The sequence below is a fragment of the Lycorma delicatula genome, chromosome 4 (genome assembly GCF_047948215.1).
Source record: "Lycorma delicatula isolate Av1 chromosome 4, ASM4794821v1, whole genome shotgun sequence".
NCBI classification, from domain to species: Eukaryota; Metazoa; Arthropoda; class Insecta; order Hemiptera; family Fulgoridae; genus Lycorma; species Lycorma delicatula.
Genome location: NC_134458.1, coordinates 111,996,585 through 112,021,833, shown reverse-complemented (window position 1 = coordinate 112,021,833; position 25,249 = coordinate 111,996,585). Strand labels below are relative to the sequence as shown.

Below are 25,249 nucleotides of genomic sequence, written 5' to 3'. Positions count from 1 at the left end.
ACGTGATAGCGCGGTTATTCGTGTGTTTTTGTTTAGATTTTGCCGAGATAAATCGATTTAAGTAATAATAAGTGTATTTTGGATAATATTTATGTTTAAAAAATTACAGTAAACATGTAAAAATCTATAAAAATTCAATAGTCAGCCTCAGCCCGTGCAAAAGCCAGACGGAAATATAAATTACGCATATCATTGGAAAGAGGAGGTTATGGGCCACGCACAGGTACCCCAATGTCCGGTGAGCGTAGCAAAGCTGGCACGACGCGCTCAGTGAACGATGCCGACGGAGCGAGTACCTCTACCGCTTCTGTACTCGAACTAAAGGACATAACGAGTGAAGATAACACCCATACATCTGTCGAAGTCGTCCCCGAGCTGATGGATATCAACATTAGTCGAATTGATGCGATGCAGGACCATTGGCGTGCAGCGGACAAACGCTTCAAAACGGTATTTGAAAACAATCCATTTGGTCTATCTTTCAGTTTTGTTCAAAAAATTGTGATGATGGCTCTCCGGTTGAACTCTACAGATAAGTTGGTCGGTCTGTAGCTCGGAGGAACTCCATCCAAGATCTATAATGTTTCACGGTAAGCCAACGGCCGTGCTCCCCGACATAGTCCCAAACAATTTTTTAACATTTTGCTTATCTTTTATAATTTTAGAAGGTTGATATTTGTGACAAAGGTTATTATAAATGATATATAAAGTCATTGTGTTCTTAAAAAAAAATGTATAAACTTGAGAGTTAATGCAAGCGATTAAGTTTTGTAATTAACTACACAGTCTGCATACTTTTGTCAGACTGAATTAGAATGTTCACTCGTGTTACGTAATTCTTAATAATTTATTACAATCTTTTTTCATTACTTTAAGAGATATCTTATCAAGTATTACTTAATTGTTCTGAAGTTTTAGGTTTTTAGGTAATCATTAAGTATAAAATTACTTATTTTTTATGTATTGAGGTTAAATTAGCTCAGTGATGAACAGTTGTTTTCACAATGAATTATTGGTTCATTTCCAGTTTGAACTTGTTAGAATTTTTAATTGATCTGATTCTTCCATATTCGTTTAGGAGAGATAAATGGAAACCTTGGCTTAAGAAATGAAACTTTTTTCTTTATCTTATTTTTAAAAACGTTTATAAAGAAAATAAAATTAATATTTTACTATTGCAGTTAAAAAAAATATATATATATATATATTCTCTACTTACACTTTTTACATCAAACCCAAAACAAGAACTTAAATATGAAGGAGATAATGTAACTAGTGTCCAAAATCCCCAGTTGTTGCATACATGAACAAAAACTAACGTCCATACTGGTCTTGAAGTGAGGATGGATTTCCAGGGTGTTTTTTCATCATACTTTAACAAATAAGTAACAATTTTATGAATATTATATTTTATGACTACTTTACTATCAAAAATACAGTATATGTGTAAAAAATATAAACATAATAGTTACATGTTTTAAACCTGTTTGCAGAAGATTACAAAGGAAGCATTTCATGGGTTGCAATTGTATATAAATTTGATTAGCATTTCTTGAAATCAGAAACAGATCATAAATAAAGAATTACTATCAGCCTACTAACCCTAAATTTTGCATTGATTTTTAAAAATAAAATTAAAAAAATTAATAAAGTACAATTTTTTTTACTTTTTAGTGCAGTTTTATTTTGTGATTGGTTGATCTGTTTTTATTTTTTGGATAGGCTTACAATCCACCTTGCCCAAATGAAAAAGAATCTGATGTGTACACCATATGACTTCCTTGTATGGCTATTAAATTACATATACACATTTTTTTTTTTTGAAATGGAAAGTACATAAAATTTTATTTCACTAATAACGTCTGATATTTTTTTTTTGTTATTATTATTGAATTATTACTTATTATAAAAGTTTTTTTTTTACAATCAAAGGTTACTAATTATTAAAAAATCAATAAATTTAAATTAAAAAAAAAAACTAAAAAAAGGAGATGAAGTTGAATTTGAACCGATGTGCCTTCCTCTTGTAAGATCAAAATATTTCATTAATTAAATTTTTTTTTTGGCCATAACTCTGGAACCGATGAAAATAAGTACCTTTTATGATACATTGTTGAAAAGCTCTCAATGAGGGTTTATTACTGCAGTTATGGTAAAGTCCAAAATCCAATTTTATTTTGTATTTTGAGCTTTTTTGGACACTTTTGGTTCAGTTTATTGCAATCAAAAGGGAAGGTGCACAACTAGATTTTTCAACAGTCCTAAAACCAAAATTTCAACATCTTACGGCTAATCGTTTTTGAGTTATGTGAGATACATACAGACGTCACGACGAAACTAGTCAAAATTAATTCAGGGATGGTAAACGGATATTTCCGTTGAAATTTGAAAACCGAAATTTTCGGAAACACAATACTTCCTTTACTTCGTACAAGGAAGTAAAAACATTTAGAAACCTGTGTCTTAGTAAAAAAAAGGGATAAAGAAAACAATAAATGGAAACTGTTAAAAAGCATGAACTAAAACTGTAAAATGTGGAATATATATATGTTTATTTACTTAGGTTTTCAACCAATTTTTTTTAATCATAATACTGTGAATATAAAACTGACAGGCTGTATACACCATGTGTGAAGTAACTTAATACTAAGCAGTTATATTCATTATTATGTTTATGATAACTAAATACTAACCAATGATGACCAAAATATTTAAAAAAGAAGATATCTTCAAATCAACTATGAAGATTATTTTGTTTTAGTTGATTGTTATAATATCATTATTAATCGATGGGTAAAGCCTTTACTTGATGAAAATCCATCATAACAAAAAGAAAATGAAAACAAAATAGGTTTTTTTTTGTATTTTTAATTCATAGAAGAGTTTAGTAAAGTGGATAAAAGTTAGTAATTTTTACTTTGCTAAGTATTTTTAGGAATTGGTCAAAATTGGTTGAATAAAAAGATGCTAAAACTATACGCTAAGATTACTTATTAAAATTTCCGTGAAAGTATTAATTTTACCAAATACATAAAAATATTTAATTGCACTGAACAGGCAATTGTAACAGTTCAAAAAGGTAATGACAAAAGCAATCCAGTTTTGACAGATTATTTCTAAGCCACTACGGGTAAAAATAGCATCCTTTCGAAAATAGTATGAACGGAATTAAGTAGTAATTATTGTTAATTCATTGACAAAACTGCAGTCGTCTGGCATGGTCACCAAACTGGAAGTGTTGAATTTTATGAACATGATAAGAACGCAGTCCTGAGCATGTAATATCCTCCATACTGTACTTTGTGGAATGTTGAGTCGTGTAGAAATTCTTCGCGTACTCGTTATAGGACCATACGCTGTTGTGCGTATGCGCTCATAGGAATCTGCACGCGAGGCTGCGAAGGAAAGTGAGAACTATCGCTCCCGCAGTGCCGAACCTGGCGTGCTGGTGGAAGGTAGTTTTTTTTACTCCGCGTCTGTATGGAACGTTCCTTGTTCGTTCCCTTTTCTAATTTAGTCGGTGGAAGGAATATGAAAGCGGTTTACTTATTTTTTCAGTAATGATCAGAAGATGGTGGAAAGGAAGGGCTCTTTAATTGCCACTCTGTCCAAAAACACGCTGAAAGGGCGAAAGAGAAGGTAATTAGTAAAAAACCAATTATGTATATTTTCTGTATACATAGAAATTTAAATTAAGCACCGTTGGACTATATTGTTTTTAAGCGAACATTTTATTAAGTTAATATCTAATAATACTGAAAAATATTATCTGTATTGACATTTTATTATTTATTCGATTACCACATTCTTGAATGTGATAAAGTGTAGAATTAAATTATTATCCTGCTTCCAGCTATGCTATTCGATTCATTTTTCTTCGGTTCTTTTATTTTACAGAACATTTTAACCATGGCCTTCAAAAGGCCCAGAAAAATATTTTCTAGAGCAGCACCCCCATTAATTTTAGCTACGAGCCGTCACTGCGTTTCGGTATATGTTGGAATGACACATTGTTGCGTATTGCCGGCAATACCGCAGTGACTGGCCCCGCAGGCCGCGTGACTCAGCGGCGCCTTTATTGTTAAAACAATAACGATTCAGTACAATGTTAACATTAATATTATAGCATTCTTTAACTTTTTCCTTAGAAATGGGTATGTTTAACTTTATTTAGTAATTAACATACATTACACAATAAAAATAAGCATACAAAGATATTTATAGAACAATAAATTAATAACAAAATGAGCAACTAAAAATATTATAGGCCGATAATTCAGAACAATAATAATAATAATAATAATAATAATAATAATATAGAACAGTAAAAACATATGAAGGATAATTCTTTTGGGCGTGAAAAATTCTGCATTACATTGAACTTTTTTTTTTTAAATGAATGTTCATTTTGGTACCGCTGCCGCCACATATAATCAACCACAAATATAGATCGTATCATCGATCGGCTTGTACCCTGATGTTTCTCGTTCCGATTTTTGGCCTTCGCTCACATAACCGTTTGAATTTGGGCTCGGGTTTGCGGATCAACAAAATGCAATGTGTGATTCACCATCTGATGTACGTAATGCTGCCGGAGAGCACCGTACGCTTCCATTTCACGTGACAAATGTCAGATGAATGGAAGCGTAGTTCAAAATGTCATGATGAACGTAGCTCCTGATGCAATACATTGTCGGATGACTGGCAAGAAAGTTTCTACGAATCTATCTAGTACTGCTACGAAAAAACAATCTCTTATGTCTCGGCAAATTTCTCCGAACACCTATTGATGTGATAATACTCTTCCTTTTATATTTTCTCTTACTGAAGGAAGTTTCGTCAATTTCGAAGTGCGTATATTAGGTCCACCAATCACCAACAGATTATTTAGTAAATTGTCTTCGCACACTTCCTGCACATAACTGTTCCGATCGACGCATGCGTTGTGGTTCATTCCCAGTTCTCGACAAAATTTATGTATTCTTTACTCCAGCAGTAAATGAATAACACAACAGTGCGAAAATCTAACCGTGATTTGATGAAGCACGTTCCATATCTAAATTGTTTAGACTAACAACAGTCTTTTTTAGAATAAACCCATCGCTTTTTATCTCGATTGTACAATTTCATTTCGTGCCTATTAGCATATTTGCAAAGAATTGAATGAAAGCGGTTACGTTAGTGTGATGTGACTTGTCGGCTGCAGTAAATTCATTTCAGAAAATAAAAATGATATCTACGAAAATAATGACAACAATGAATTCGCATTTCAATTCGCATTAATAATTTCTGAGGAATAGACTTGTAAATAAATTAATTACGGCACGTGGCGCGTCATTATCGCGCCATGCAGCTATGATTTCCATCTCATATCGAGGCGCGTTTACACCTTTTCCAACAAAACGCAAATGTTGCCACTTAAAGGCAAAGATCCCATTTTTCTTAAGTTTGTTTTTAATAATAAAATTTATTTTTTTCTTTTTCATAGATTTCCTTACATCAATTTTCACAGAATTAAATTCTCTATAAGTATTGATTATAAAATGTACGCATTTTTTAGTCGTTTAACAAAGTTATTGTACTTCAGACCAAAAAAACAACAAAAAACGTGTTTTTCGTCACCAGATTTTTCTGGTGACAAAGCGTTTTCCGACATATGTTTGTATAAATTTTATTCCTTACTTCACGCTCAAGAAATCTGTTTCCCAATTATTTCCCTTTACTCCTGAATCTTTCTGTAGTTGTTTTCTTAAAAACGTAATTATGAATGTAATTATTTCTCATGAAGACGTATGAAAATGTATAAATTATTATTTTCTAATGTTTTTAGCACTAAAAAGCAAACGTATTGTTTTTTGCTGATTTTATAATAAAAATAATTGAAAAATAAATACCTTTCTGTTTGCTATAGTTTGTTGTGAACCTTCGATATGGGCTCGTTCTTCTAATGTTATTGTTTTATGTTGAGCTGGTGAATCTATTCCATATACTGCCCATATTATTGTCCATATTAGTCCACATGTACCTGTCATGTAGAATACTGAAGGCCAGCCAAATCTGCTCGCTGCTAAATATCCTGTTACCAATAATGTTGTCACAGCTCCTACTTGTTGACCTGAAATTTTTATTCGATTAATTATCACTATTAGTTTATTAATTATAATTTATTTTTTATCTATTTATTAAGATTAGAACCCTCTAACTAAGCATAATTAAGAGAATTTATTTTTGGTGTACATTTTTTCTAGATAAGTACATAATAGCGCTCTCTGTTAGTTATTTGATAATTCACATTTCGATATCAGATTTCAATTTCCTATTTACTGTCTCTACCATGATGTAAATAAATGTTAGAAACACAATTAATATCATCTGTCAGAATGGATTGATGAGTACCATACATATTTAAAAGAAAACATTTTTTTTTAAAATAGTATGTTGAAAAAAAATTCAAAATGTGTAAGGGATATACAAAAATCCATTTTTTTCAAATTTGGTAATTTTATACAGAATTTAATAAAAGATATTATACCCTAATATTTATTGTGTCATAACTTATAAATGGCTAGTTTGCAAAATTAAATTAATAGTATGAAGTTTGATGTTTGTAGTTTATACAATTATGATTTTTGAACCTTAATTTTTTTTCAGAAATAAAAAAATTATTAACTAAAAAAGACTTATAATTTAAAAAAAGAAGTTAATTCATATCAATAGTTTTATCATCATCATTAATTTATTATTAATTTAGAAGAATAAATTAGAAAAGGCAGGAATAAACATTACAGGGTGTAGGAAGTCATTACAGCATAGTAAATATTGCGTTAATATGTTTATGTATGTATATATTAACCATAATATTAATATAATGTTAGGTTCTTAGTCTGTCTAGTGGTAAAGTCATCGTCACAAATAAGCTGTTAAAAGCTGACTTTCACAATCGAAGGTTATGAGGTTCAAATCTTAGAAAAAGTAAGTTACTTTTATACAGATTTGAATATTAGACAGCGAATCTGATGTTACATTGTTGGGGTTCAATTAACCACACACCTCAGGAATTGTCAGCCTGAGTCTACACAGAACTACATCTCATCTACTCATCATCCTCATCTCATTGGGCCAAATTGTTGAACAGATTGCAACATAAACATTAGGAATAGAAAATAAAATAATTTGGTTAAAAATAAAATTAAAATATATATCAACTTTGATTTGAATGTTATTTTAGAAAATTGTATTAAAGATTAAATTTTCTGGACAAGTTTTTTAATACAAATTTTTTGTAAATTAAAACTTACTTAATATTTTCTTTAAAAAATATTTTCAACTAATCTACTGATTTACCTCATGTAATACTAGTAGTAGTAATACTTTTATTTTAATTTAAAAATTTTTTACTTGAGAATATGGAATTTTCTTTCTATACAGAACTGCTAATATATTAGTAAATGTAATATGAGGTAACCTTTCTTTCCCTCACGTGGCAAGTAAATGTCTTATTGGTATGTATGTTTAATCTTAACTATTACATCCGTTCTATAAACTGATGTACCTTAGTAGGAACAGGTATGACCGTTTTTGTAAAAAATTCTACATATATATTAAATGTTAAGATAATTATAAACAATAAATAACACCCAAACTCTCCTGCAAATTCCTCATCTTCGCCAACCATGTGCTGAAAAAATTCACAGTACTCCATCCTTCGATCTGGGTCATCCTCATCCATTATTTGTAGCGGTCTTGGAATGTATACTTTCTACTTTTATTCTTCAGAATGCATCTTACACTTGACCGGCTCACCCCACTTTTGTGTGCTCCCTGATTCACTGATTTTTGCAGTGTTCTTTCCTTGTGCACATCTTTAATAGTTTTGTTGGCTTTGAATTTATCGTGAATGCAGGAAATTGTTCGACGTGTTGATGGCGGTGTTCCAAACTCTCTCTACCACTGCTGTTGTACCTCGTGAATGTTCTTGTACTTCCAGTACAGCCTTGCGTTCAACAAACATTAAGCAAATCTCAGTCATTGTTGCTACTCGATTGCCTTCTGTTGCACTGGCTAATTCCACCACCATCCACCTGCGCATGTATGGCATAAATTTCCAGCTCTGCCTACCATGAAAAATTAATACCTTATACTACACTACACATTAGATTAGTGAGTGTAAATCTTTTTGTTTAGATATTATTTAATTACAAACAGTGAGTACATTTTTTTGGACCCTCTGTATATAGGTACCTAATATTTATTCTGATCTTTTTGGCAGAGATGCTAGTAGCATCTCTGCCTTTCAAACAGAGATTCTGGGTTCAAATCCCAGCATTGCATATTTCACATGCTATAAAACCCATTGTCATTTATTATAGTAATATTTTTTTATTAGGAGTCAGATTTTTGTTCCTATTGTATTACTAAATAAATAAATACTTACCGCACAATACACACACTACTGTACGACTTCTTTCTTTTGGTGGGGCCCATTTTGATATATGTGTGTATACACATGGATGAAGTATACCCTGGAAAAAATAATTTATATTTGAAATTTCATTTTGTTTTATTTATCTCTAAAATAATTTTTGTTTTTGTCATTTGATTTACAAATTAAATTTGTTTTTTGATTACATAGAATATTACAGAAAATTTAGTGCTTGGTAAAGGAATTCTGGCATAGTTCTAATGAAATTAAAATGATTATTTTCTAAATTTGAGTTTTAGCACCCAGGATGTACTGTGTACCGTGTAAAAATTATAGAATAATTTTTAAATCAACTAGAGTACACTTTATTTCAAGGTGAATGTTAAAAAAAAATTCCTGAGTTTAAGCTTAGGCAAAGTTATAACAAAAACTGTTATCCAAGTGAAAAGCAGTAAAGATAATTTTTAAGAAGTTTGAAGGCTTTGAAAGGTATGTTTTAGAGCTCAATATTCAGGTAAAGTTTTTAGTTTGGTTCCATGCAGTTAATTTTTAATCTATGATTTTCTCTTCTATTTGAATTTTATGAGATCAATGGGTGACAGTAATGAAGTTGAGTAAAAGTTCATTTATATTTTACCATGCATAGAAAGTAGGCAGATGAATTTGAATCCCCTTTGCACAGTTTACATTTTAAAATCTTAAATTTTTTAATAGATTTTAAAGAAATTTTAAAAAAAATTAGGTATGTGAAACTAATAATTGTTTCCAATGTAATAGAAAAGAAAAATTGTCAATTTGGGTATGGTTTATGAATAAAAATAATTTTGCTGGAGCTTGGAAAAAGTGTAGATAGAAAAATATTATTTATGTGCTGTAGATATTATGATAATAGAATTGTTTATAATTTTTTTTAAACTTTACTTGTTAACCTAAATTCTCATATTTTTTAGCTGATTTTTCTTAAAATTGCCTATCACTTAGAACATTAATAAATTACATTTCATATAACAAAATGAATATAATTATAAAATAATTATAATAACTGATTTCAAAAAATCGTAATGTTAAGATATGAAAAATTGTAATTAAAAAAAAAATTTTTCTGTACAATGAACTGTTAAATTATTGAATTTCAAGGATTTTTATCTGATTTTTAAGCACAATCACTACCAGTAGGTAAGACAAATACCATATGGTCTTAAGACAAGAAAAAATGTGAATTTCTTGGTAATTGTCAATTTAAAAGAAAAAATATTTGTTGCTTTATGAGTTTTCAGAAAGGATCCACCCATTTTGACCATTCTATTTATAACTAGCAGATCCAGTAATGCTTCGCTACTGCTAAATTTGAGTATATACATATAGATTAAATGAACACAATAGAAAGTTTGAAAAACTAAACAAAATGAACATTACGGAACTTCACAAAATTTAACCTTTCACTTTTACTATTTCCCCCTTTCTCCTTTTATTTTTTTTCTCTTTACCCCTTTCCATTTCCTTTCCCCGTTTTATCTTTTTTGATTTTTCCCTTTTCCAATGTTTCCCTTTTTCCCCGCGCGTAAATCAGTCCAGTAGTTTTTTAGTCTATTGAGGACATATATCGGAAACATTGAAATGGAATCGTAAAACATTTAATATAGCATGTCAATACACGCTATATTAAATATCTGTTATATACACGTTATATATCTGTTGGACATAAAAGCAACTTTTATGTCCAACAGATAGCATTGTTAAAAAAAAAAAACAAGTTTTTACCTGTCACAGATGTGACATCTTAGGTATATAAATAGTAGGTATATAAAAACACATGCGTATTTGAATTCAATGTTTTGTTAAAATTTCAAAGAGATTTCAGATTTTGAACAAACGAACATTTACATTTTTATTTATATAGATAATTTTTTTAAACAGTTTGATCTATTATCAGTTACTTGATAAATACGTTATTATCCATAATTTGATAATATTTTACAATGTTGTATTTATAAAAAGTTCTTCTGATCAAAATTTATAAAATACCATTAAAAGATTGTAAATAACTTTTAAGCTTAAAAATTATAATTATTTTCTGTTTTGTATTTTTTTTTTAAATAGTTTATGTGTGTTAAAATTTATGCAAAAGAATAGTGTTATACTTAAAAATAAATGTGTTAAAATTTTGCAAGCTTTTCAAGAAATTAAACTTTAAAGAAATTGTATAAAATAATTGTATTTATCATGCAAAAGTTGTCGCATTAGTTGGTGGTTCAGAACTAGAAAAACATATCTACAAACCTTCAACTTCTTGGAAAACAACAAAACATATGAATTGATATGTTTGTCTGACTCTCAACAAAATAAGTTATTTAATTTGCATAAATACAAGAATATAACTAAATAGGAAACAATGTTTTTCAATCAAAAAAACATTTATGTTGTATTAACTAAGAGACAGGTAGAAAAAAAGGAAGGATATGTCTTTATGACTCTCCAGTTTTTAGCATAACTAATTCTTAAGTATATCTCTGTTGTGCTTGTTCTGATTGTGATTTGTTTTTGTATTGGATTTATTTTTAATAACACTTGTCTCTAAACTTACAAAATTGTTTATATTCTAATAATTCTTACGATACTAATAATATTTAACTGTTATAACCTAACTTGTGATAATCCTTGTATAAATTTAGCTAAGCATACAGCTTTCCAGTTGACATGTAATGCTAATAAAGGAATGAATGTTGATGTGACTGAACATATAAACATTGCTGTGACAAGAACTTTTTTTGGTCCAAATCTTCTTGCTAATATTCCTGCTGGTATTTGGAGTATAAAATAACCCCAAAAAAATGAACTCAGGACTTTACTTTTTATAACAACATCCCAATTTAATTCCTGTAAACAAAAAATTAACATAATAGTAATAAACAGTATTGTTCATAGTAAGTAATTCAGTAATTGATGTATCTATTAATATTAGGTTTTACTATACTGTTGAACTTCTCTATATTGACCCCTATAACCCACCGGGTAAGTCAAGTAGTGAACTCATCATCGCAAATAGCTGATTTTGAAGTCGAGAGTTCTGAGGTTCAAATCCTAGTAAAGGCAGTTACTTTTATATGGATTTGAATACTAGATCGTGGATCGTGCTGGTGTTCTTTGTTGGTTGGATTTGAATTAACTACACATCTCAGGAATGGTCGACATAAGACTGTACAAGATTAGAGTTCATTTACAGTCATACATATCATTCTAATTCATTCTCTGAAGTAATACCTTAAGGTGGTTCTGGAGGCTAAACGGAAAAAAGGATATTATCCCCTATGGGCGTAATGAAATCTCTTTTCAACAGATGTCACTGTACACCATTATTAAGAGCAGTAGTTCTTTTTTAATAAATTTTTGTTTAATTTTTGTTAAATTTTTTTTTCTTCTAGTTTCAGCAGTCATCAATACAAAGTTTAGTATAATGTATAAAAGAAATTTTGCAAATAATTTTGAATTCCATTAATTTTCAGTGTATAAAGAAAAATGGTAGTCAGTTTAATCTGATGGTCAGATTTTACATGTGGTCATATTAATTGAACCAAGTTATATTTTAGTGATAATTTTTCCAAGTTTTTTGGTGGTTGGGTTTCAATTAACCATAAGTTACAGGAATGATCAGCCTGAGTCTGTTCAAGACTATACATTTACCGGGACATTCACACAGATATTGATGAGTCACTAATGACTTTAATTGTTGATGAAACTATAAATAAAAATATTAAGTTATAGTTTAGTGATCCAACCCACAACTAAAAAATTAAATATTCACATAGCAGGAATCAGTTACTTGTATATTATATTTTTCATTATTGGTCCAAATTAAACTTATTAGAATAATATATATAAAACATACACTTGATCCAAGTCATTTCTCATATTTACAGTTTTTGATTTTCTGATTTAGAACCTAGTTATTAGATTTAAAATTAAAATGAATCTTGAAATAATAATAATAATAATAATAATAATAATAATAATAATAATAATAATAATAATAATAATAATAATAATAATACCAATCTAAGCTGCATCAAATAAAACAGTATTCATAATACGCTTTTATTCATTTTTGTGGGTTGGATCGTATTAATAATTTTTTGGTCCAATTCATGAGGTGGTCAAAATCATATCATTAAAATAGTTTTAATTTCGATTTCAGTATTGTTAACATTGCCTCACTTGAAATAAATTTCAATTAGGTTTGTATTTTCAGTCCACAGATTTTCATCCAGTGATTTTGCCTTTATTGAAATAGCACTAAAAAAATCAGCAAAGATTACTGTATGACTAATATATAATGAGGACCTGCAAAAAGAACAACAAATTGCACGTAAAATGGATTGAAAAAATGATTTCTTTAGTAGTCACACTCTAAAAAAGGTACTGTTATAGAAAATATGATATGGACAAGAAAAACTTTCTTAAGAGGGCTCATGATTAAAAAAGACCAACCATTCATTTTAAATGTAAATACATTACTTGAGCCCAATGCTTACATATTCACAAATTTTAATAGAAACATTTTTTAAAAAGACTGTTGTTATCACACATACTTGTTTTCAAAAATCTTTTGAACTTTTATGGCCAAATAAACTAATATTCATTCAGAAGTTACGGACTTGAAATAGATTTTAAATTTGATCATACTGGATGAGAAAAATTTTATACAAACTTCAAGGCAATTGCAATATAGTCGACAGATGGATTTGATGTTAAAGAACTAAATTCTGAAATTGATGTAGAATAATTTTATCAGAAATCAAGGGACATAAATGAACATATCCTGACTAACAAAGACATTTTTAAAAAGTAATTTTTGTGAGCATTTCTTTATTGGATCAAAATAATAATTAAAATATGTCGTAGAATGATATTTAGCCCATAGAATACATAGTACAGTTTTTCTACATTTTTTTTCATATGTATTACTAATGTATTTTAACACTTCATTTCTGATGCTTTTGGTTAATTATGTATAAAAACATATCTCTTAAAATTTGCATAACACAAATACCTTGTACTGAACTTTAAAAATTTCTAATATTGATTAGTTCTATTAAAGTATGTGTTATGTTATTATTGCACATTAAATTTTAATGAAAGAAAACTTGAATTTATCATCTCAGAATTATTTTGTCACGTTGTAGACATAAAAATACAAAATGGTATATAAAATAGTACAGCATAGAAAATATATTTAATAATAAGTAAAAAAAAACGAAAACAGTTTTAACAATAATATTATAATAACAGGTATAATATTATGCAGTAAGTATATTGGCAGCTATGCAGTAAGTATATTGGTGTAGTAAGGTATAAAAATAAGTCTGATTGACAGTATAAATGCTTATATCTATCAGTTATTATTATTATTTGCAATTGGATCTTGTTGGATCATGCAAAGCTATTATGATTCGATTTTCTGCATTTCAATGCGCTCTCATTTTTTCTTCATGGGTTCTATTTTTTCTTCTGTCTACTTAGTTCCTGGTCTCTTTGGGGCTTCATTTTCTGATTGTACTTCCCATTTTCCAATGTTTTGTCTGTATAATTTTCTGTCTAAAATATCTAAAGAATTTATTTGAGCTTTTCCTACGTATTTTTTGACTTGTTGGATTAAGGGGATGGTTTTCAGTTGTTCTATATAGGTGAGCCTTGTTGTTAGAAGTCTGTAGATGTGTCCATAAAACTGTAATCTTCTGTTTTGAATGTCTGCTGCAAGATTGGATAATTTTTCAGTGTTTTCTGTGATTTCAATGAGTCATCTTCTGCTCTTTCTAGGCCGAGAATTTTTCTCATAATTTTGGATTTTTCTTTCAAGATGTTTTCAAGGTCACCTTTTGCATGGAGTGTGAGGGTTTCACTGGCATAATGAGCTTCAGGCTTGATTACCACATTGTAGCACCTGATTTTTGTGTATACGGACAAGCATTTTTTGTTATAGATGTGGGTTTTCCTATAGGCTCTCTTGAGATTTTGTAGGCAAGTGTTCTGTGCTGTTTACTTTCCTCCTGTAGGTTTGAGAATTTCTCCTAGTTATTTAAAGTATGAGATCTTCTGATTCTTCTGTATTTTGCAGTCAATAATTGGACATCAAAGTTTTTTGGAAGGAAATTTGTAAGCCGACTTTTCCAGCACATTCGTTGAGGATTTCTATTTGTTGATTGCTGTGATCTCATTGCTTGCTAGTATGGCTAGGTTGTCTGCAAAAGCTAGACATGAAATTTTTATGTCATCTTTTGTCAACCAAGTTATATGGGTTTCCAGTGGTTTGGATTTTTCAATTCTTTTTCCCATTCTTGGATGACAGTTCAGAATAAGGTTGAAGAGAAGCGGAGACAGGCCATCGCCTTGTCAAATGCTGGTTTTTATCAAAAAACGTTCGGATATTTTGCCCATGAATTTCACCTTTGGTAGTGTTGGTAGGGGTTTGTTTGATGAGGTTCAGGGTTTTTGGGTCGAGTCCTTGTTCTTCGAAGATGAAGATGAGGGACTCTCTGTCAGTCAAGTCATACACCTTCTTCAAATCAACAAAATTGCAAATTATCAGGCTGTTTCTGATTATTTAGTATCTCAAAATTGTTTTTAAATTGAAAAATTGTTCTATGCAGGATCAACTGGGATGGAAACCAGCTTGTTATTTGCTAATTTTGTGCTCGATCTATTCTTGTGTTCTTTGGAGTAGACAGGCTGAGAAAATTTTATATGTAACTTCTAGAAGGGGACCTTACCTTCTTACTTCTGTACCTTGATAGTTGTTCACATCTGTTTTCTCCCTTTTATGTAGCAGGTAGATGAAAGGGCAATTTCAGTCTTTCGGTAATTTTTCTGTTTGTCAAATTTCTGTTATGATTGTGTGCATTCTTTGTGGGAGGTTGGTCTAGGTTTTTTAGTAGTTCAGCAATGATTCCATCTTTCCAGATGCTGTATTGTTTTTGAGTCGAAGGATATGCCTGTGGAATTTTTGTTGTGTGGATAGAGGGGTTTCAGGGTGGATGTAGGTAGCGGCTTCTTTAGGGAATCTTGATAGAAGTTCTGGCAGTTGAAGGTTTAGAAAAGTATCATATAAATTCCTTACAGTTTTCTTAATTAGTGAGTGCAAGATTTCCATCTGATTTTCTGAAGCAGAAATTTTGAAAGGTGTCTTGCAGATTTTTCCTGGGAACATGCAGTAGAAATCTTACATTTTGTAGTTGCATAAGTTTTTTTTTTATGGAGCCCAGTCATTCCATTAGTGATTTTTTTTTTTTGGTATCTATCAATTAATATTATTTATTATAATATTAGTAGTTGACACTGTCTTCACTCACTTGGATTTTCACCATGTAGTTTTGTACCTAGAAAAGGTTTTCAAAAGAAACATTAAATATATTTTTTTAAATTCTACTATAATTTAAAGATTGATATTTTATAAAGCAGCTTGGTGTATTTACTTTGGTGAAGATTCACTTAATTCAAATTCAAATTCTTTCTAATGGATGGCTTTATGTTGGGATTGTATGTACACTGAATACTTTCTGAACCAGTTTAAGTTTAGAGTTTGCAGATGATGTATTCTTTTAGGCTAGTAGAAAACAGTAAAAAAAATATCTTTTTGGGTATTTTTTTTATAAACTACATTAGCAGTTTATTTTTCAGGTGCATGAATGACCAAAGAGTTAGTTAGGTGAGCTCATTCTGGAACAGGCCATGTAAAACTATAGATGAGAGAAGTAATCTTCCTATACATCAATTCCCATTACTTTCAGAGTCTGTACTAGTGACTAGTTGATAGTCATAACAAAACACAGCTGTAGAGGAAACTGAAGTATTTTGAATCTAAAAAAAGTTTCTGATGGAATAAAAAAAATTACTATCCTCTTCTCACCCTTTAAAGATTAAGTTTTCCAAAATCCTTCCTTAGTGGATGCCTGTGTTATAAAAACAATGTACCATTCAAAATTCACCTATTTAGATAAACTGATTTGAGTGTGTGTTGATCAGTCAGTACAATTTGTTTTATATTTTTTGATGTATTTAGTTACTTTAATTCAATAATTAGAGTAGCAGGAGCTCCCTAAATCTTAATTTTGAGATTTCTACACCACCAAAGTACATTTTTTAAACTATCTTGTAATACAATTATATTTCATTGCAGTTATAAAAAGCAACACAAATTTATTAAATAGATTATTAAAATATATTTTAGTGATTAATAACATGTACATTTATATATTATATTAATCATTACAAATCCATCAAACTGCTTTGAGAAATATTCTGTTGTTTCCAGTAATTTTCCTGTACTCTGTTTGAAAATAGATGCTTCAGTTTTTATATAATTACCCCATGATTTACACATTATATGTTTAGATTTCAAGATCTCTAGTTTTCAATAAGATATCCATGGCATTTGGAACATTCTCTCTGTAAAACACCATATTTGTATAAGTTTGTATATTTTTTATTCAGTACCCTTTTCATATTTATTTTCTGACACTGCAGCATCTGGTATTCATTTTCTAAAAACTATACTTGTGATCTTTGTTGTTTGTGTTGTCTCTTTACTTTTTACTAAATTGGACTTATGCTTCGTCTCATTTCATCTGAATCACAATTATTTTGCTTTCTATTTCAGTGTCTCTTTTGAAAATTTTATTTATATTATCAAACAGATGTAAGTCTCATGACTTACACTCACCATTCTCTTACCTCTTACTAAGGATTCATATCCTTACACTCACCAAATTTTATTAAAGATATTTAATTATCTTTTCTAGTGTTAAATTCAATTTGTTTTAAAAGAACAGTAGATAATTTTTTTTCTTTCTATCCTATCATTGATATAATAGTTGTTATGTAGGCTCCTTCAAATCATAATGAGGGAATAACAACCAAATATATCCATTTCATAGACTTTTTCTCTTTTCAGTTGGTGTAATTCTAAACCAAAATGATTATACTATTTGTTTATCAATTTTTCAGTAATTCAACAATGGTATGGTGTTTTGCTAGACCCTTCAAAATTTACCATTTCATCCCTGTTCATTACCTTATGTTAGCACTAATAAGTAGTATTATATTCATATATCTAATTTATAATCCAAAATCTTACATCTTTTAAACAAAATTCCTTATCACCTTTTTCTTTTTGTACCACGAATATCCAGTATTCAAATCTTACATCTGATAATGAAAATGTTTCTTTCATCAGATCCATATTATCTTGTTTACTTATTGTAATAACTTCTTATTAGCACGATAACAGAAATATCTTTTAATGAATTTATTTATTTTCCAAAGTTCATAATTTTGATTCTACTAAATTATAATTGTTGTCCTATATATTCTGCAGATCACTAAAACATATATAAAAATGTCCATTTACTGTAAAGCAGACCCTTTTGACTATTTCATTTTCATACTATATGCTCAAAACATATGGTAACACTAGTTTTAAAAATTCCTTTGTGGTATTTTCCTGAAAAATAATGTTTTTGTAGAAATGGTTCTGAGACCCTAATTGACCGACTTATTTTTATACAGAAAAACATGTACAAAGGCCTATATAAAACTATAGAAGAGTATTAAGATGGATACTCATAATATTAATGAAAAGCTATATAAAACTATTTATAAGCTACATTTTTCTGGATATGTAATTTAAAAAAATAATTGCCTAAAAATATGAGTTTATGTAAGAAGTTTTTTTAAATAAGTCTTTTTTCTAGAAATTTTTATGATTATTTTTGATACTATACATACTTGGTAGGTATATTATTATGTATAACATATCTAATCCTCACAATCCATAATGCATAATTCCATTACTTCAATTTAATGTTTTGCATACTGTATCTACATCATAAATCATGCTTTAAATATTATTTTAAGAAAAATTTTCTTGGAAATAAATAAAACAAAGTAATAAATATTACATATGTTGACCAAATTTCAGGTAAATTTCTATTATATTAAGAAAATTATAACAAAAAAGTGAATTAAATTTTGGAAGCTTTTTTCTCAGTTTTATCATTGTGTGGCTTAGATCAAACTAAGTGCTATTAAAAAATCAGTACTACTAAAAATATAATATTTAAATTATTTTTTCATTTCATTCTGACTTATTTCATTTATTATAATCTATCAAGGAGAAAAGCTGTTAAGTTTGCAAATTTACTTCCTTTTTTGCATGAAGATTTTTATGAAAATAATGATAATATTTTTATATTTTTTTGTTTCATTTATATTCTGTTGTGATTTGTATTTGTAGAAAAAAAATTTTTAACACATTACCATCAAATAAATTTAAAATGATTCATTTTTTAACAGTTATAGATTTTATAAAAAAGGTCTTTTTGAAATTTGCAAATTGTAATTTTCCCTTGTACCTTTCAGTTATTAATAAGATTACTTTTGCCAGTAGTGACGTTAAATTTGCTTTAACAGCAGTGACATCGAATATAGATGAACATTTCTCATGCGGTTTCAGTAATTTATAAAAGATATAGGTTATTAAGGTTTAACATTTCTCTAGCTGAGGTTATTAATCTCGCTTAACATAATGTAATGTATCTAATCTGACATACTCCATTGTTTGTAACATCTAAATTTTTATTTTATTAACATATTAAATATGCTAATCATTTAAGATTAATTACTTTTATAAATAATTAATTATTTGTTAATTAGTCTTTTATTTTATAATTACAGGAAAATCCATATTTGCTGCTGATCGGTCAGTCATAGCCACAATTGCAACTGTTATATCAAGCCTCATTAGATATGCACTAAAGAAGCAGAAAAATGTCAATAAGAACTGGAAATGTCTAGACCCATACATACTGCAACAAATTAAATATAGAAATACACAATGTAAATACTTTGGATTATTGTATAAAATTGTATTAATGTAACAATGGATTTCTTCAATAATATGTACTAAAAATGTAGTTTTTCCAACCTAAAGAAAATTAATTTTATTAAAAGGGTAACTGTAAGTTTTAGAAAAAAAATTCCACACTTAAGAAAATTCATATATATATATATATATATATATATATTAATACAAACTTGAAAAATAGAATTAAGGTAAAAATTAAAACAGGTCAATAGAACAAATAAAAATTGAGACAATTTACTATGTACTTAACTGTCAGTTGGTAATAATTTGAATCATGACTATATATTTTATCAGTACCCTATACTGTAAGTTTCAATGATTTAAATAAGAATGTGGAAAAGCAACAGTGATGATACTGTTTATAGATAGTGTTTGATGAATTATCCAGTTATAAAAATCTTCATCTTTTTTAGTCTCATTCTAGATTAACTATCCTCAGTTACAGCAGTGAAGTAAAATACTTATAGAAAAGTAAATTAGTAATTTTCAGAAATTGCATTATCCTCAGTTTAATGATAAAACTATGTTTAATGCCAGTTTAATGATAAAATGCTAAAACTATCTCAGAAAAGTCTTTTTTTTTTTAATTAAACCAGTTTTACAATATTAGACAATAGGAAGTGTAGCACTCTCAAAGGATATGTGTGTATATATACATATATTTTGACATTGGTCATTAGCCACTAAAATATGCCAAAAACACGCAACTTAGTGTTTTTAATTTTGAAGATTTATAAAAAAAAAAAAAAAATAAAATAAAATAAAAATTATTTATAAAAATTATAAAAAATATTAATTATTTATGAAATAAAATTAAAAAAATTATTTATGGAGACTTGTTAAATGTGCATCAGAGTGTTATATTGTTATCTATTTTTGTCTCACACTCCAATTTCCAGAATGTTTCTCCCTAAGGTGTTCCTAATATAGGAGAAGTAGTAAAATATGCAGTTATTAATATGTTCCTTCAAAATTTTTTACATATTTCATTCAGCTATGTTGGATCAGTCTCTACCAAGTAATACTATCAATTATTGAAGTATTTAATCATATTTCTACCTATCACATTTTTCAGGTAGAAATATTACATTCAAGAAATAAGCTGAATAAAATAATATACGTTTATTTTCAGAGATTTTTCAACATTTCAGAAAAAACTAAGATTTTTTAGAAGCTGAAATTGTTGTGTGTAAAAATTTATTATTAACAAAATAGTCAAAATCAAACATATGATATGAAAGATTTCATAAAATTTGTACTTCAGCTAGTAATTGTAATCGCTTCCAAAAATTAAGAAGTTTAATTACTAATATTTATACCCAGTTGATGTACAAATAATTAAAATCCATTTATTGCACATAAAAGAATAAATCATTTTGGCCTTAAAATCTAATTAGAAACTTAAAATATTTGAAAAATATCTTTGATGTTAGTTTTTCACATTTAACATCCTTTTTTTATTTTATTATTTTAGGCATAACTAGATATAATTCAAAAGAAGTATCAATTTATGACTTACCTGAGATAAATCGGAAGAACCTACTTCTTTGCCAATAAAACAATGCTCTTCTGGTTTTGTATGATGAGATTCTTGTGTTCTACCTATAATTAGTGTTCATCACTCATTTCCAACATCACAAGAAAATGTAAGCCCCATATCTTCTAATAAAACAATTAAAAGGTAAATTTTATTAACTTTTTATATAAACTGTCTAAATTTATTACTTATATAATACATTTGTCTTTGTTCTGTCTCTTCATTAAATCTTTTAATATATGAATAAACAAACAGACAATGATTTGTAATGCACATGTATAAAATGTATTATAAAATAATTCAATGTTTTTTTTTTTTATTACAGTTAGTATTAAAGTTAGACTTATTAATTACTGATTTTAAATAACTAAAATTTTTATCTATTTTGTTTTTGTTTTTAATCTGCAACATTATTAATTGAAAGTGGTATATCACCTATCTAAAAAGATAAAACACAATTTATAAATCTTTGAAGATTTTTATTGAAGCTCACAAAAGTAATTAATTATTTGTTTACAGTTGCTATTATCTTTTTATCAGCATTTAAATTTTTGTTATAAAACTTGAAAGTCAATTTTAAAATATAATATTTTAAAATAGAAAATATTTTTATAATAGTTGTGTGTGTGTGTGTGTGCACACGTGCACCCACACACACACACACACACATGTGCACTCATGTGAAATAGAGGGGGAGAGAGAGAAATAGATAAGATGACTATATAAAAATAACTGATGTGTAAAACTACTTAACAAATTTCCTCTAATGATTACCTGTAATGTTTGATTATAGGTGTGCTAATCATTGTTGCATAAATGTTTTTTTATAACTTTTTTCAAATATTTTTAAAATAGTAACTGTTGTTTCAAATGTGGATTTAGTTCGAGAGCGTGTTCATCTGTGTGCTATTTTTACCATCTTTTGTCCCCCTCATTCTCCTTGTCACATATCATCAAGTAAATTTGTTTGTGTTACAAATTTGATTATTTTCTTCCCTACTCTTATAAATGTATTCCCTCAATTTTGTATGAAAAAATCTCATAATCTTAGAATTTTATTAGTATTTGTTTTCCTGAACTTTCACAAAAGTTATTCTTATTTGTTACGTTTCATAATAATAATATTGGAGATTTATCTGTTTGTTTATTCTGTCTCTAAAACATCTGAATTATGTAATTGAATATCTGAATTGTGTGTAATTTATACTACCTTTCCAAAGACACTAAGTAGCAGCGGTGGGTTAAGAACAAACAAGATCCTAGGCACTTCACTGTGAAAGGACCCCCTCCTTAAAATCCATATAATTACAAATCTAGAAAAAAACTAAAAATTTATTTTTTTAAAATTAAATTTTGTTTATAATCAACTAAACTAAAATTCAAACTAAATATAACTTTTCTATAACATTTTTCTTCTATGTTTCTCTTTGCTAAACTTTTCAATTAAATCATTAAATTGAAGTTGTCATAGAATATCTGATTTGATGCACAGAAGGTTCACGAATCTCAACACCCTTTCCTCACAGTTTCTCTTTGAGCAGCCTTAATTCTTGGATTTTCAAATTTAAATTATTTAACTGAAAATAATATTATTTTTGAAACTGAATAATATAATTAATATATTTTTTCAATCCAAATGTTTTTGTATTTTGGGGCTCCTAAATTCTGAAATTGTCCATAATTAATTTAATATTTTTTTTTTTTTTCCATTTCTTTAGAGGCCTCTGGAATGTTGCATTTAGTTTTTACTACTGCATATTTTGGGGATCAGATTAATTTTTTTTATTTTTATTTTATTAATTTATATGATTTTTTGAATTTCCAAGTTTTAAGTTGAAAATAATAAAAAAAAAATTACTTCTTATTTTATTTTTATTTTTTTCAGAATTTTCAATGTTCAGATGCCCTAGGTTGCCTGGTCCTGTCTATTGGTTAATCCACCTCTGGTGAGAAGAGTACAGTCATATCAAAATCATGGACATCTACTGTATAATCTATATCAAAATTTTAAATCTAATTTTAATGTTTAACTTAAGCAAATGAGAAACCTTAGCCTGCAATATTATCAGTCTAGCCTTTTCCTTTCTTTTTCCTGTTTAGCCTCCGGTAACTACCGTTTAGATAATTCTTCAGAGGATGAATGAGGATGATATGTATGAGTGTAAATGAAGAGTAGTCTTGTACATTCTCAGTTCGACCATTCCTGAGATGTGTGGTTAATTGAAACCCAACCACCAAAGAACACCGGTATCCACGATCTAGCATTCAAATCCATGTAAAAATAACTGGCTTTACTAGGACTTGAACGCTGTAACTCTCGACTTCCAAATCAGCTGATTTGGGAAGACGCATTAACCACTAGACCAACCCGGTGAGTTTTATCAGTCTAGCCTATTTTGAGGTAGCATAACACCAAAATATACACTTTTACAGAATCAGCTGATTAGATCCCACTAAAAGACTGACTAATAAAATAATATAATGGTCATTTGATACCCATGTAATTAAAAGAGGTTAGAGAACGAACAAAGAAGTTTTATGTTTGTGCTATCTCAAACAACCAAGAAACATCTAACATTTTAAAGTTAAAAAAATTCTGCGTCAAAAAAAATTAGCTAAAAAATATCTTAATTGGGAAACTTATATTTCCCCAAGAGATTTTGGTCGACCATCTGTCTATTAAATTATCATAGGAGTAGTAAGAGATCTAAGGAGGAGAGTAACTCAATAAATGTGTTAGTTATTAATAGGATGTTTGAAGAACTTCTCTACCATCAAGGGAGGCTAAATACTGAGACTGGTGGCGCAATCATCACCCTAAAAAACTTCATCAAGGAAAAACATTTTCCAAAACTAATGTCTCATCAAATACAGCCAACATAGTCAGTGACTTGCTTATTTTGGTAAAGATCCTGGGATGCAGTTATCAAAGATAAGGAAATAAGTAATTATAAATGCCTTATACACTTTTCCTTTTTTTAAGCATACCATCTTTTGTTGATCTAGTTCTGCGTGTGAAGTGAGTCAAGCATAAATCCAATCCTTGAATTATTATTAACTTTAACCACCTGATTTACGACTGGGGAGGGCAAAGAATTCTTCTATAGAGAAAAAATTTTATAATTATTAAAGTTTCAATCATTGATTTTTAATTATTGGTACTAATTTCATATGGCAATTTATTCATGATCTTTGGTCCTACATAAGATATTACTGAAATTATTTGCTTCAAGGCTAACAACATCTTTTGAATAATGAGGTTATTTTATTCAACCTCAAATATGATAGGATAAGCATATTTAATCATTTAAATAAGAATAGAGCAAAAGTAATTTAAAATTTTAAATCTTACCCTGGATTCCAAGGGCAGTAAAATTTATTTCAAATACAAAAATTTCATTGAAAGTCTAGTATTAATGAACAAAAAGATACAACTATTGATTTACAAAATCAGTTAGATATTCTTTTGCAGTAGATGGTTCTTCTAAATGAAATAAATGCATAAATGGCTTTTTCAAAACCTGTAACAATAATTTAAAAAGGAAAAGTACTTTCCTTTATTAGCTATTTTTTAAAATTGAAGAAAATGTACAGGTTGACAAATAAAATGAAGACAGCTGAAAATAAAAAATTAGGAGTAATGAAAAATTGTCCAGTTTTGATAAGAATTTTATGTTAACTTTATTCAGTATATGTGCTTACATGTAATATCAATAATTTAGATTTAAATATTTTTTTTAATTTTCAATGGATTTTTGTAAGGTTGAGCATTTTACAGGAGATAATTTGTAAATTTTTTAAGTAATTACGCAATTAGAAAAAAGCAACAACTGACTTATCGGTTCCATACATCCATATCACTTATCTGATGAGGAATTAGGAAAGTGTAATGAATTAAATAGAAAACTGTGGTTTTCCTTTTTTTCTGGATTTTATTCAAGAGATTTTATTTTGGAGTTTTTTTGTATGTTTAATTATAGTTTTATTTTGTTGGTGTTACTTTTATTTGTAGTTTATGTTTAATTTATTATTTATTTTCCTCTAATTCCTTTTTTTCAGTGTTCCTTACATTAGTTTTTCTATAAGAAAAACTAATGTAAGGAACTGATTATATTTATATATATAAATTAATAATTTTTTTTTCAGGATAAGATAAAAAGTTCACTGTTCCAAGATCAAGCAGAATTAAATTATACTCTTTCTATTATTTCTAATACACCCAAAACCTTCAAGAGTTTTCATGTACTCTGATATCCAAAATAGAACTACTAGATTTGGTCGTACTGTTAATTATTCCAATTAACATATTTAAAAAATCTGATGAGGACACTACATGACTTCCTTATACGCCTATTAAATTATATGCAGTCATTTT

General features: G+C 28.3%; 1 protein-coding gene and 1 long non-coding RNA gene across 4 annotated transcripts in view; one reads left to right on the top strand and one right to left on the bottom strand.

Annotated features, from left to right (window-relative positions):
* Positions 1 to 20,997, bottom strand: part of LOC142323754 (putative inorganic phosphate cotransporter) — a 27,686-nt gene extending 6,689 nt beyond the window's left edge. Inside the window, exons 1-6 of one of the 3 annotated variants that reach the window (XM_075363933.1) lie at positions 20,857 to 20,997; positions 19,146 to 19,224; positions 11,069 to 11,299; positions 8,435 to 8,522; positions 5,895 to 6,115; positions 1,220 to 1,372 (exon numbers count right to left, since the gene is read on the bottom strand). In XM_075363933.1, the coding sequence (XP_075220048.1) occupies positions 1,220 to 1,372; positions 5,895 to 6,115; positions 8,435 to 8,522; positions 11,069 to 11,299; positions 19,146 to 19,214 (762 nt within the window). In that variant the 5' untranslated portion in view covers positions 19,215 to 19,224; positions 20,857 to 20,997. Of the gene's footprint in view, positions 1 to 1,219; positions 1,373 to 5,894; positions 6,116 to 8,434; positions 8,523 to 11,068; positions 11,300 to 19,145; positions 19,279 to 20,856 lie in introns of all 3 variants that reach the window. The other 2 variants (XM_075363932.1, XM_075363934.1) reach the window with 2 other exon arrangements.
* On the top strand, positions 12,740 to 25,249 carry LOC142323755 (uncharacterized). The gene is made up of 4 exons (XR_012756159.1): positions 12,740 to 12,835; positions 19,148 to 19,309; positions 20,812 to 21,018; positions 25,021 to 25,249. It is a non-coding gene; the product is annotated as an uncharacterized LOC142323755 (long non-coding RNA).